The sequence below is a fragment of the Epinephelus moara genome, chromosome 20 (genome assembly GCF_006386435.1).
Source record: "Epinephelus moara isolate mb chromosome 20, YSFRI_EMoa_1.0, whole genome shotgun sequence".
NCBI lineage: Eukaryota > Metazoa > Chordata > Actinopteri > Perciformes > Serranidae > Epinephelus > Epinephelus moara.
The window spans coordinates 26,178,501-26,192,710 of record NC_065525.1 but is presented as its reverse complement, the minus strand read 5'-3'; the positions used below and the strand labels follow the sequence as shown (position 1 = coordinate 26,192,710).

General features: G+C 39.4%; 2 protein-coding genes across 5 annotated transcripts in view; one reads left to right on the top strand and one right to left on the bottom strand.

Annotated features, from left to right (window-relative positions):
* The first annotated feature begins 4,704 nt into the window (after positions 1 to 4,704).
* LOC126407555 (beta-1,3-galactosyl-O-glycosyl-glycoprotein beta-1,6-N-acetylglucosaminyltransferase 3-like) lies at positions 4,705 to 9,213 on the top strand. Its single transcript, XM_050072552.1, has one exon. The coding sequence runs from the start codon at positions 4,768 to 4,770 to the stop codon at positions 6,055 to 6,057; it is 1,290 nt and encodes a 429-aa protein (XP_049928509.1). The 5' UTR covers positions 4,705 to 4,767; the 3' UTR covers positions 6,058 to 9,213.
* The window catches only part of bnip2 (BCL2 interacting protein 2), a 12,707-nt gene continuing 5,311 nt past the window's right edge, over positions 6,815 to 14,210 (bottom strand). Inside the window, exons 4-11 of one of the 4 annotated variants that reach the window (XM_050072547.1) lie at positions 12,738 to 12,914; positions 10,968 to 11,150; positions 10,698 to 10,800; positions 10,483 to 10,614; positions 10,317 to 10,403; positions 10,132 to 10,230; positions 9,135 to 9,191; positions 6,815 to 7,559 (exon numbers count right to left, since the gene is read on the bottom strand). In XM_050072547.1, the coding sequence (XP_049928504.1) occupies positions 7,502 to 7,559; positions 9,135 to 9,191; positions 10,132 to 10,230; positions 10,317 to 10,403; positions 10,483 to 10,614; positions 10,698 to 10,800; positions 10,968 to 11,150; positions 12,738 to 12,914 (896 nt within the window). In that variant the 3' untranslated portion in view covers positions 6,815 to 7,501. Of the gene's footprint in view, positions 8,562 to 9,134; positions 9,192 to 10,131; positions 10,231 to 10,316; positions 10,404 to 10,482; positions 10,615 to 10,697; positions 10,801 to 10,967; positions 11,151 to 12,737; positions 12,915 to 14,210 lie in introns of all 4 variants that reach the window. The other 3 variants (XM_050072551.1, XM_050072548.1, XM_050072550.1) reach the window with 3 other exon arrangements.

Below are 14,210 nucleotides of genomic sequence, written 5' to 3'. Positions count from 1 at the left end.
TCATGTCTCTACGACGTACAGGGCATGAGATATGCCCATTCAAAGTTTGCAATTTCAATTGGTTGCTATAGCGCCCCCTTTGGCCAATTGATGTAATATTGCTTCATTTGCATCCTCCCATTACCCTCTACCACTGTGCCAAATTTCACATGGATTGACCAAGTCAGTGAGGAGAAAAACGTGGAGCAGACACACACACACACACACAGACAGAGTTTTCATCATTATATAGTAAGATTATAAAAGATCGACACTTGGCGGCCGTGTATCAATACAATATTGCCACACGAAATATCACAATACTATGCAGTATCAATATATTCCCCCACCCCTCCCAGCACTGTTACTCTTGTGAGGGGCCGGGCAACGATGAATGCCAGACCTGTGCCGTCCCAAATACTTTCACTGTGAGCATTTTCCACCTGATCGTTCAGCTGCATACTGAAGTGGTTCAGGGTGTAAATTGAACAGAAAATCAGCAGAGAAGCTGATTTTTAAAAAGTACATTTATTATTCAACCATACAACAAAGCAGAACTACACATTTCCTAACAATCAGCTCTTCAGGTACTCGTCAGGTTTATTTTTAACCTTTATAACTGATGGAATTTGAGCTTCTGACTCATTTTATCAACTCATCTTTGAAGATAATACCCTAAATACACCTTGAAAACTGTCAACTTATGTGCTGTCTTGCATGCATGGAAAGTTGCATGCAAAAAATAGTAGAACTTAAAATTTCAGTCCTTGCAGCCTCTAAAATGTTTTTTAATAAGAAAAACTATTGATATTTAAGTGTGGGCGCTGAGAGGAGCCCAGTTTCAGCTTCGTCAACGTAACTTTAACTAACATTATTACAGAAATTGATTTTTGAATAGCAGTTCTTATGTAAATCAATTTCCCCCCTGTTCTTAATTATGTGCCAAAAGAGCACATGTGTGTGTGTATACTAGGGTTCCTGTGGATCCTTAAAAAGTTTTAAAAAGCATTACGGCAGGATCTTTGTTAATCTAAAAACAAGATCTTGATCTGCATTCAGATGTCTTAAATCAGTCTTAAAAATGCTCAGACATCGGAAGTAGGATCCCATAAAGCTTTTTTTTCTGTATAATCTCAAAATAATTGTGAACAATTGTTTTTTTTTTTTTTAAATTATTCATTGAATGCCTCTCACATTTACGTCCTGAAGCTCAAGATAGCCAACAACCTTCATGTTTTGTTTCCGGCTGGATGCTCAGAGCAGAGGATCCACTGTCTTCTAGTTAGCTGTCACTGTGCCGTGGACGACATGAGGAAGTGGCAATTTAACCAAGATTTTATGGCATGACTGTAACCTGTAGAAGCCAATGTATACAAGGTTTAATGTATTTTTATATGTATGTAATTTTGTTTGCCTTGTGATCACGTCTGCTCCACCTGCACCGAAGCATCGCCTAAAGATTGCCTCACTTGCTCTCCGGGACACCTGCGTCTTCTTCAACTCTGCGTCACCCATTATCCTACAAAGCTGAAGGCTCCATCTTTGTCCTAAACATACAGTATTTACTTTGTGATGAAACACAACCTCTGTTAATGGTCTGTTGATTTTATCCTCACCCTTTATCCCCTGATCCAAAACTTTCTCTGAGTATGTTTCTTCTTCCACGCTGCTTCTATCAACTCAATGACATCTGCAAACAGTGTCACACCAGTTGTCAGACCTGCACAGATACAGACAAAGGAGCCACTAATTATAGCTCTGATCTCACTGATTATGTCCTATCCACCTGTGGTCAATATTCGTCCAGCGGGTCAATATTGGACATTCACTTTTACGCAAGTTCTCATATCATGAGTTTTTATATGTGTTTGCAGATGCCTCACCTCAGGGATGTGTGACGTGTGACTGGGGCAGCACTTTAAAGGACAAAGTCTGCTATTCCGGGCGATACTTCTCAGAAAAGGCGTGCTCATTGTTACAAGCTATGTGCCATATTAGTTAATTATTATAGTAATAATATTTAATGGCAAAAGATGACAACGTGTTCTCAGTCAGCTTCTTACCGTGGGTCTGACAAAGTTAGAATAGTTTTGGTTATTTCACATTAGAAATTCTTGTATTTGTGTTTTTGTCTTGGCTCCTTGTAAAAATAAATGTCACATACTTCCAGTCAGTTTGTAGCAGTATTTAATGATGTTTACTTATGTTGCTAGGGAAATGTCAGTCAAAGCAAACCATAGCCACCCATTTCTGGTAAAGCAAATCTGCTTTATTGGGAGCAATTAAGTGCTTAATCAAATATTAGCTTACGACATTTTTATCTATCTTTGATTGTTGCTCCAGTGATAATGAGTTTTTAATGCTATAAAGGAATCTGTAGGATTTTAAAGTGTTTTTTTTTTTTTACCTTATGGAGCATTTTTCGACATTAAACCCTACAAAGACAGATGCTGCAACTCAGAACAACAATAGCTATCAGTAAAAGGCTCATATGTACAAATAGGTTTTCAGTCTCTGTAGCAAACAGTTCACACATTGCTGACTGGCCTATTGTCTACTATAGACTAGGGCTGCAAGTAACAATTATTTTAATTTTCAATTATTCTGACCATGATTTTCCTGATTAATCTATTAGTTGTCTGGTTTATAAGATGTCAAAAAAATTGTTGAAAAATGTTAAAGGCTGTGACCGGACTTTTTCACAGTATATTCAAAGGACATGTAGCTAGTGGATTGTGAGGAGATGTTTGCTGTATGTGACAAAAACTTTTCAAGCTTAGGAAGACTTAGAGAGCCTTTAAGCGTTCTCGTGTTTTGTCCACAAGCCAAAGATATTTCAATCAGGAGAGACACGTTTTTAGTTTTGGAAAGAAAATTTTTAATTACAAGTGCACATGAGAAATGTGAAAAATGTGAAAAGTCTTTGGCGATTAGACCCCTTCGAGATGGTGAGCTATAAGGAGGGTGATGGATCCGTAGCCAATTAGGGAACCCCCCCGGGGTCTAGACGCTGGTGGTGGTAGAGGAAGTGAAGAAGAGATCAGGATAAGATGGATGGGTGCTGATGATCCGGATGAGTAGAGGAATGAGTCTTCAGGTTTGTCTTTGACCTTGGATACGACGGCTGGAGGTGAACGGGGTGGAAGAGGGGCGGTGATTCTGCCTAGAATGACAGCTGAAAGTAGCCTCGCATCACCAGACTCTTCACGTACGAAGAGCCTGGTTTCCATTCACTCTGAATTTTGTCTGGATTCTGGTTCCGGTCTAGAGAGCGGATCCGGAATTCACCAAATTCACCAAAGTAAAAGTGTTCACCAAAGTAAAACTTTAAATTCTGGCGCACCATCGATTTACAATAAAAGAAAAAGGTTAACTTAATGGCTTGGGGCTTTTCTTGTAAATTATATTTTTTAAATTAAAAAGTTTCACCGCATTTTTATTAGCTTGGTGCTTTTATTTTGACGGAAAGGCGCATTTATTAGCTTGGTGCTTTTATTTTGACGGAAAGGCGCATCTATCGAATTCCGGATCCTGTCTCTCTCGCCCTGGTTCCGGTTCCTTACCAAAACAGCCCAGACTAGCTGAAAGCGGCAGAGAAGAGAACAGATTTAAAATCTTGTAGTGACAACCTGATTGGCTGATGGAGGTTGTGGCTAATTACGATAGGACAGCTAGAAGAGTGGAAGAGGGAGAATTGTGAATGAATGAGGGCAGCAAGGTCTTCCTGATTGAACTTACGCTGAGCTTCATTCAGTTTACTGTCATAGAAAAGTAAAGAAACCAGAGGATATTCACATTTAAGAAGCTGGTGCTGGTTGAACAAAACACTTTAAATTTGTTCCTTATGTATGACACGTAAGGCTTACATGAAATACCTCTTCAACAATTGACTGGAAAGATCCCATTGCATAAAACCACAGAGCAATCATTAATTGTAAAGGGACTGGAAGAGCAGTTTTGGAAAGTTGAGTGATCCAACTCCAGATGGTCACAATCATAAACTAACTTTTGGTCACATTCACAGCACAAATTATTTGCTCATCATTAAGCGTGTCCGTCAGGAAGCCTTATGTTTTCTCATTTATCTCCATAAACTCAGCCAGATGGAGTCAGAGGTACTCTATGTTTTGTCCTTTGGTTACTACGGTCCAACAGTCTACAAGACCAAGACAAAGAGAAAAACTTAAATCGTTAAGTAAACATTTTAAGGAAACCTTAGGAGAAAACTAAGGATGTTTTGTGCAACCAATTTTATCTCAAGAAAACCTTAACTCTTTAAGGAAAATCTTAACTTAAGTTGCTCTGTGCAAGATTTTTTTTTTTTTTTTTTTTTTTTAAAAAGCTCTACTATAGATACGTTTTTCTTTTGTCTCCAGTGCAATAATTGGTGAAATGTTACCACTCAAGGAAACCTGTGACAGTTTGTGTTGGCATTGCTCCGGCCCCAGACCTGACCAGTGTCATGTATAATAATTGAAATCTGCATGATTTTAATGATTACAGTTCAGGAATGCTTTGCTGAAACAAGTCCTTTGTTGACATATGAAAGTGTTCAAAGGCTTAACCTATACTGTTGAGACACTCAGCAAATATAACATTAATCCTGAAACATCCACCAGGACGTGCAGTGAGTCACATCCTATTTAGGATAGAGGACGCTCAACACATTCTCCCCACACCTCAGTTTGACACACCTACTTAGGGGGCTGACTCTACTTGTGCTCATATACAGGAGCCAAGTCAATCTGTAACTTACATTTAAGACAAAGCCACCTGCGGACAAGAGAAATGGCTTTCGCTAAGTTGTTTAAGAGGCAGAGGTTGAGGATCACATCACTCCTCCTCATGGGTATGTTCCTTACCTTTGTCCTTTGGGAAACTGGCTCCAACAGGCACTCATTGCCTGATATGAGAATACCACAGCAGTTCTCTGTGGACATGCCTGGCTGCTTGGCTATCATCAGTGGAAATGTGGACGGTAAGAAAGATGATTTAGAAGTGCTTCTGGGATCCAGGAAAAGACAGAAACCTTTATCGGAGGACTTCTACTTGAACGTGACAAAGGACTGTCCATCTTACATTGACAAGAGAGGTTTCATCACAGAGCCTCTCAGTGAAGAGGAGAAGGATTTTCCCATCGCCTACTCCATGGTGATCCATGACAAGATTGAGATGTTTGAGCGACTTCTACGAACTGTTTACACTCCTCAGAACGTCTACTGTGTGCATGTGGACCAGAAATCCTCTAAAGAATTTCAGAAGGCTGTGGAGGCAATCGTTTCCTGCTTTCCTAATGTGTTTATTGCCAGTAAATTAGAAAGAGTCGTCTATGCCTCATGGTCCCGAGTGCAGGCAGATTTGAACTGCATGAAAGATCTGCTGGACTCAAACGTCCAGTGGAGGTACCTGCTGAACACCTGTGGGACAGACTTCCCCATCAAAACCAATGAAGAGATGGTTCAGGCACTGAAGGTCCTCAATGGGAAAAACAGCATGGAGACGGAGGCCACAAATGACCACAAGAAAACCCGCTGGCTGTATCACTACAATGTAACGGACTCTGTAGTAAGGACGGATATAAAGAAAAGTCCTCCACCCATTAGCAGCCCAATGTTCACAGGAAATGCTTACTTTGTGGTCACGAGAGCCTTTGTGAAACATGTGATGCAGGACAGAGAGGTTCAGCAACTCTTGGAGTGGGAGAAAGACACATTCAGCCCTGATGAGCACTTGTGGGCCACCCTACAGAGGATGCCCTCTGTTCCTGGATCAATGCCTGCCAACGACAAGTACGACGTGTCGGACATGCAAGCCCTCGCTCGTGTGGTGAAGTGGGGCTATTTAGCAGGAGATGTGAAAAAAGGAGCCCCGTATTATCCTTGCACTGGCACATATAGAAGATCAGTTTGTGTGTACGGAGCTGGGGACCTCCCGTGGCTCCTGGGACAACACCACCTCTTTGCAAATAAGATGGACCCTGAGGTTGATGATATTGCTATTAGATGTATGGAGTCAGTTCTGCGTTTCAAAGCTTTAGGCCATGACCCACTGTTAAGGGATGAATACTCCACTATTTAAAGCTGATAATCATTTGAAATGTGAAATATAGATCGTCTCATTGACATGCTGTTGCTGAGGTCACAGCTTTAGTCACCGTTTACTTCCTATCAGGTATCAAGGAAACTACAAGTTTAACAATTATTCGTTTTTTTGTTTTTGTTTTTTAAAGTTACCTTGTCAGCTATTGCACAACAGTCAAACAGAAAATATATTTGTGTGTTTACATTGTCAAGTTTGAACTGGTCTATAATGTATTAGATATGTTAACATTTTATAGATAATAATGGGTAAATATATTCTAGCAATCATATTCATGTATTCTATATTTATTGTTATGGGTTTTATATATATTAAAATATAAAATGTGAGAAAGTGTAAAATGTGTGAAATAATATATATATATATATATATATATATATATAAAAGCAACCATATTAATGTATTATTTATGTCTCTTAATGACATTTTTATAAATTATTCTGTGGCTGTTGTTAGTATAGTGTTGTGATCTTCTGTATTCTCTTATATGTTTTTAACATTTTTATATTATTGTCAAGTTATTAATATGGATGTTGTAATTTCTGATAATACTCCTGTCCTTTATTCATGATTTCAATTTAATCTGTATTTGTGATGCCATCTAGTGGACTGTAAGTGGAAGGTGTACTTGCTTTGTAGTTTGGTATTTATTATGTGAATGTTGAATATTTCTTTTGTAACCACTAGAAAACTGTGACCAAATGTTATAAAAAAAAACCCCAAAACAAAACAATGATGTGGATCCATGACTTTACTTGGAGAAAATGTTACATTAAGACCTAACATCTTTGCTTCAGATTGTTGCTCTCACAAATGTTTCCCCTCCACGAGTCAGAGGGCACATTCAGGTGAGAGGTAAAACATTAAACAATATTCCCCCCAGGCAGGATTTTGATAGAGATCGTCAGCAGTGAACAGTGAAAAAAAAAAAAAAAGGTGCTGTCAAAAACTTGTTCTATGAAATGCCACTCGACTGGTCAGGAACCTAAAATGCAGTTTAAAAATCAGAGCAACCATAAAAATATATTAATTTCTCTCCTTTGTCACCTTTTGAATATAAATATATATTTAAATGTAATAAAGCAGAACATGCATCAACCATTTGTAACAGAGTGCCTTAAATAACGTGTAGATTACACCAGTAACTAGGGAACACCAATAAGTAACTAAGTTTGACATGATATACCAGCAGTAGATAAAAAAATTAAAGAAAAAGAAAAGATTAAAAACATTTCAGCCAGCATTTGGGAAAAAAACGCTGAAGATCAAGCTTGTAAAAAGTTCCACAATGTAACAGGCAGCACAGTTTCAAAAAGGCACTTTCTTGATGCGAAGCGCTTCAGTCACGTTGTCCAGAACATAAACATAAAGAGTGGCTGCTGGAAAATATTCTCCGCCTCCACATCTTGCAGTGCGAGCAGGGTCACTCTGGAACAGCAGCAGCTGCGACCTCCACTTTGCCGTGCATGTCCTGGTCGATTCTGCGGACAGATTCGACAGCCGTCAGACATCTGTGTGACTGGGGTGCCGTCCAACAGGGCTATGATAACTAATGATCAAAGCACCAACAGGCTACTACACTGCTTATTAACACTTTGTTCACATATTCATATCCTGCTATGTAATCATTACCTTTACACCACTACAAAGGGATTTCTTAGAGTGAGAGAGCATTTCTATTTCTTTGTTTTTTACTTACCAGATGTTCAGCATACTTCACTAACTGGATACAAATTCTGCCTAATATGATCCATGCTCTTTTTACTGACAGCACTGTAAACATTTGGGCAATACAAACCACCAATATCAGTTGTATTATTATGAGGTTATTACTTCCCTTGAAACCTTGCAAGACAAACGCACTACTGTGTAATTGTAATATGTAGTGAAGAAGCCCTGAATCAATGTCAGAGAACAGGCTGCGTTCATTATCTGCAGCACAGATAAGTGCAACCTTTGTGCTTAAAATGTGCAATTTTTCCATGTCGATGTGTGAGGTTTCAGTGCATTTGTCTTGCAAGTTTGCCGCTCAACTTCATGCACCCAGCAAGAGAAGTGCAACTAGTTGTAGCAGTGTTGTAAACGCAATACCGAGTCTCCTCTACAACCCCGTGGTTATTACTTTTCTAATCTTCTAACATGCCACGACGTATCTGCAGCTTAATAACCTCACGCCCACTACTTCTCAGTAATGAGCAGAAGATTTCTGTGTGCATGAGCCAGGCTGACAGAAGGTTTGTGGCGATTGCTAAACATCAGCAGGGAGTGGGTTTGCAGTGAGTCATGCAAAGAGCTGTGAGAGTGGACAAGCCGAGTGTTCAGTGAGGGCGAGTTACTGAATTGGGGGGGGGGGGGGGGGTGTACCATGTGAGGACATGGTTACGGTGCAACCACAAAACCACAGTGACTAGGACAGCCTACTTCCCTGTTGTTCCACAAACATGAACACACTTACCCAACATCAACCACATCACATTCTAAACCTGGTTTTTAAAGAGACACATGCAGGTAAGTGCCACTTGATGCCCCAACTTTGGTATCAGAAATCAGAAATGCAATAATTTATCTTAAAACTATTCTAAATTGTTCTTCACATAAATTAATAATTCAGCATCACATTGAAGACAGTACCTGGGCTATAAAATGGGCTACACAGGTACATTTAAAACCACATTCAGATAGCTGATATTATTGTGAGATGATAAATAGAGAACAAATTTAACAAGAGTTGACTTCGAAATGAACTTCACAGAATTGGCTCAGAAATGGGATTCAGTTGGTTAAACAATCACCAAGCCACCTATTTTTGGAAACCAATCAACCAGCTCCTCAGCCTGCTTTGAAGAGAACATCCGAAATCTACTGAGAGGGAAATGTGGGACATTTTGGAAGAGGAAAGTTGCTGATTTCGGCCAGAAGGTAATCATCCGACTAATGACACGTGGGACACAATGAGGTGTATTGGTGCATTTCTGAAAGCCAATGGATCATTTCCTTGTTAGTTTTGTGAAATGCAAAACAAAACAAAAGAAAACCAAAAAAAGGCTGAGACTGACCCTGGGTGAAAGTGCATATACCTTTTACGGCTTTTCCTATTTTTTTCGTCGTCAAACCTTAAGAAGGGGGGGGGCAGGGAAATGGAGTCAAGGAAAGGAGAATAACACAGCCAACAGACACCAGACATCCAAAAGAGCAAAAACATTTGATAAGATGAGATGCATTCACGCTGATATCTTTTCAAATGCCAGGAGGGGACAAGTCTCGCATCAGGATACGCCACATCGAAGAAAAATACAGCATGAGCTCAACAGTTGTGTGAATCAGCAAAAGTAAGACGAGAAAATGACAAATGTGTCCTTCAATTGCTGATCTAGCAGCAGTTTTTTTCAGTAATGTTGACACTTGTTAAAAGAACTCAGACAGTGCACAAAGCTACACTATGCTTTAAATGTGTATTACACAAAAGAAACATTTAGATATTTACAGTTTGCTTTTGGATCTCTTCTCTATCAGGATACACACAGTGTGAGTAAGAGAATTATGCTTATGGGCAGAAAGCATCTATGATTTTGGAGATTCCTAAATATTAGGGCTTTAAAAGAAGATGAATTGTGCAAAGTTTCAAGTGAGTCAGACTCATAACCACCGACATCTTGTCTACACTGGCCACACAGGAAGAGCAGAGTGTTGCTGTAGCACCACCTACAGAGGAAATGCAACTACAGTTTGCAGGATCAGTCAGAGCTGACACTGTGTATACACTTAACATTACTAGAAAACCTGAGAGAATTTGGAAACCAATTAAAGGGAAAACAGCAGGCCACATCAAAGGAATATATATATATATATATATATTTTCATTAGTGTTACAATTGAGCATTAACAACGTCACTTAAGTATAAAAATCTGAGGGTCAAATCACCAGATTTCTAGATTGATTCCTTGTAGTTGTATTTATGAGCTTGCAAACACTACTTTTTCTTTTGACAGGACCTTTCTCTTCTTTTAAAAGAACTTAAAAAGTACTGATGTATTTGAGTGGCGCATACTTACTGTTTGATACAATCTGGTATGGACACATACTCCATTGGAACTAGTTCTGCGAGGTCTGTCAAGCTGAACACATACTTGATTTTCTGACTAAATTTGGAGCTGTAAAAAGAGAAGAAGCAGGAAATGTCAGTTAGCAGAGAAGATATTTATTTTTAATAATCTAGCTACCTTAATCATAAAGTTACCTTATGAAAGGTTTTGTGAGTGCCAGCAGGGTACGAATAAACCAAGAGGGATGGACAATTATCAAAGACTTCAAGTTCTTCCTTAACCTGGACAAAAAGAGTGAGAGGACATTTTAATCTTGGGCTTGGCCTGTTATCTTTGTGTCTGTCGTAAACTGACACTCACCTCCTATCAATCTGCTGATAACACTTTCTGAGCCAGCCGACGGTCGGCATCTTTTTCCGAGAGGTTGCCCCGTTCAAATACACAATCATATAGTTCTCTGCGACCAAAAGCTCCAGTGTGCCGATGACATATCTGCGGGAATCAGGGAAAATTTCATTAGCGCTGGTTGTGACACGTTAGCTCACGAGGCCAGGGGAAATCAAATAAACACTCACTTGAATAAATTGTCCATGATGTATCTGTAATTTGGTTGATTGCTCTCAGGCATAAAGCACACAGCAAACACAATTATGGCATTCAGGCCATCTCCATAGTAACCTGCAGTGAAAAATCAAACATCAAAAATTTATATTTTAGTACCAAAACACTATTATCATAGTCAAAATGATTTTACTTCACATTTTGAATAAACACAGACTGATCATCTCAAATAAACACACTTATGACTGTATTTATGTGTGTGTGCCAAATTTAATGCTGCTGACCTCCATGGCTGATAACCCTCTTGTAAGGTTCAATGGCCTTCATGTCCACTCTGTGCTCCTGGTCTCCGATACGAAACACCCTCCAGCGTCGTCCCTCCTCTCTCTCGTCCGAGGCGGAGTACTCCTGCACTGACTCCACGCCCTTCTGCAGTAGTTCTGTAGTTTTCGGCTTGGGGAGATCGTCTAAAGGAGAGGAGGCATTTTAAACCCACAGCTCGGATGCGACACGCCCTGGCTGTCTGATCTATTTTGATTAAATCATTTACTAAATGTTCAGATCACTCAATAATTCATAAGTGAACTTTTCAATCACATGCATTTTAATTAACAACCATTAACATTACATTTCATTTTTTGCTTTTATCTTTTGTATGTGGACGGCATGCTTCCTCTCTGAATCAACACCAACAATCAAACTCAACCTCCATGTCTCCCTTTTATTTGAGGTCAGCATTTACAAATACCTGATACAATTTCCTGAGGGAAACCCTGCTATTGTTCCCTGCATGAGAATTAATGTGTCGAACAAGCACTGCTGAAATCCAGTAGGACTTCTGTGCATCTTTTGTAGGATGTGTAGCTGCATGATGTGCACATTAAGCAGACTTGAGGCAAAGAGTGATCATGTATATCAAGCATGCAACAAGCAAAAAATAAGTGAATAGTGCAACCAAATCACCACAACACACTTTATTGAGGATCCCTCTGTGAGCGGCCCATTTCCATAATATACCGAATCAAACACACTGACTAGTGTCTCATCTTTAGAGCCCTGTATGACTCATACAGATATATTTTGCATGGGAATGACTGTAGGATGTTTATGAAATCATCTTCCAAATGAGTCATTTTAAATCCCATGACATAACACTTAAGTGGTAAAATGCCAAACGTAATGTGTCTCCAATTTAAGGATGAATTTATTATGCTATGTATTAGTTTGCTGTGTCATTTCCTGTGATGTGTGATACCTTGTAAAATGTAACACACACACTGACTGACTGCTAACCAAACAGCACGTTAGCAAATTTTAAAATGGCTACTATCTGAAAACGGCAGCATTACTGTGCAGACTGAACCACTTCCTAACCAACAAGTTGCTAATGATTGTTTCCTCAAATGTGGGAAATTTTCAAGGAGAGGAAAAATGACATGCACAAAAACATCAACTGAAAATGAAGTGTATGAAACACGAAACCTCCAAATGATTTGTTTCAACAAACTGAAGACAGAACATAATCTGGACAATAGGAGTTGATTGACTCATAGTTGGCAGAGCGAAATGGGGGCTGTCCGAGAGACCTTACCACGAGGAAGAGAGAAACCTGTTGCTGGCCTGCAGCCTGTTTCCAGGCTGAGAATGGAAACAATTCTTCCAAGTGAAAAAGAGGAAGGCAGCAGTGTGGAAACACAAAATGACAAAGCACATTTTAACTACACTTGAGGCAGTGAGTTGCCTACCCAGAGCTGTAAAATCAGGAAAGGAAAATGCCAATGGAGCCAAGAAGCAGGAAATACATGACTGGTCTGATAACACACTTCCTTCTATGTTACAAGCTAACAAATAAAGAAAGCGAATCTTTTCATAAATATGTTACACAAGTGTGGACTGCATCTGGGTCCACGCATCTTTGCACCTCCCACTTTATCAAGTCAATCTAAACTTTACTCTTTGAACTTTCAGTATTAACAAAACAGGAACAAACAGGGCTAAAAGATACTACGTGCTAACACTGTTTTCATTTTCATCACATGATATGAAGTTCTTACCTTCCCATTCAAACTCATTGCTGTTGTCTGAAGGTGTGTCTATGTCATCCAGGTCCAGCTCTGTGCTTTCATCCAGCTCATCAGACAGAAGAGAACCTTCGCTGCGGTCCAGTGTAAGACTGATGTCTGGAGCTGCAAGCTTCTTCTTTGCCTTCTTGCCATGGTCCATTGCATAGCCTAGGGTAGATGTCAAATCATCAGTGGCATAACTGTTTGTGAGAACAATTAAGGGGTAAGTTTTTCCCCCCCAGCCTATTAAAATACAATACTCAGCTGGTCTCATTCATGAAATGTGTGTAAATCTTTGAACAGATTTGCACATAAAAAACCTTGGTAGTAAAAACCTACACCGGATTCATGAACCCCGCGGGAAACTCGGATTTGACTTAGATTTCGTAGCCGCATGTGTATGTTTCTGAATACCAATCTAACGTAAATTGACAGCGCGCTCTTGCTAGTCAGCAATTAGCATACATCTCCGCCCATGAATAGCCAGTAACCACCATATATGGAGGAGATCATTACTATGGATATGTCATATTTGGGTTAAGTTATTAAGGGTGAAGTGGGGTTGAGAAAAATATTTCATTATACATAGTTATTTCATTATTTGTGGTGTGACAGGGACAGGTATATCAAAGGCTTGGAAGTAGGTAACGGATGCTGTTAACTCTATGTCCTCTGTTGTAAGAGCCATCCAAAAAGTTAAATGAAAATGGTTTGATATAAATCGTGATGCAATAAACACAAGTACACACAAACACAACAGCTACAGGAGGAGGCTCTTCCAAGTCACAGCTCTCTGCTGTAGATGAGCACACTGGAGAGACCTCTCCGTCAGGGGCAACATGCCTCTACTGGAGCAGTCAACAGCAAACTTCAACAAAGATTGGTGAACGCCAAAATACACCTAAACAATTTACACTCAAATTCGTTCTGCTCACGTTTCATGAATGAGACCCAGTGAGTTTAGCCAAACTAATATAAGGATTCTTTTAACCCTATGGGCCCTAGGCGTTTTTGGGGTATTTTTACTGCCTTTACTTTTAAGCTCATATCACAGTCATTATAAAGGCTAGATACACATGCTATATCTTGTTTTTTTCAGGTCAGTCAGGGCTATCCAGATTTGCCATCATTTCATGTCCTTCTATGTGCCTGTATTTTATATTAATGTTTATATCAATGAAAAAAACAAATCTGTGTGACTAAATTCTTACATTTTTACATGTATCTCACCATAGCAAGTTGGAAGAAGACATATTCTGCCATATATGAAGAGGGGAGACTCTCTGGCATTATAAGAACCATGATGGTGGGACATTCTGTCACTTCACAGCTGTCCAAAACATGTGGTTTGTGCCAGGCGGAAAATGATTGCCAGTATTTTTTCATTATTGCAAGAAATTCCATTGACTCATTCACAAGTCAAAAATGTGTTTTATCTGAAAGAAACATACAATATTTACACCT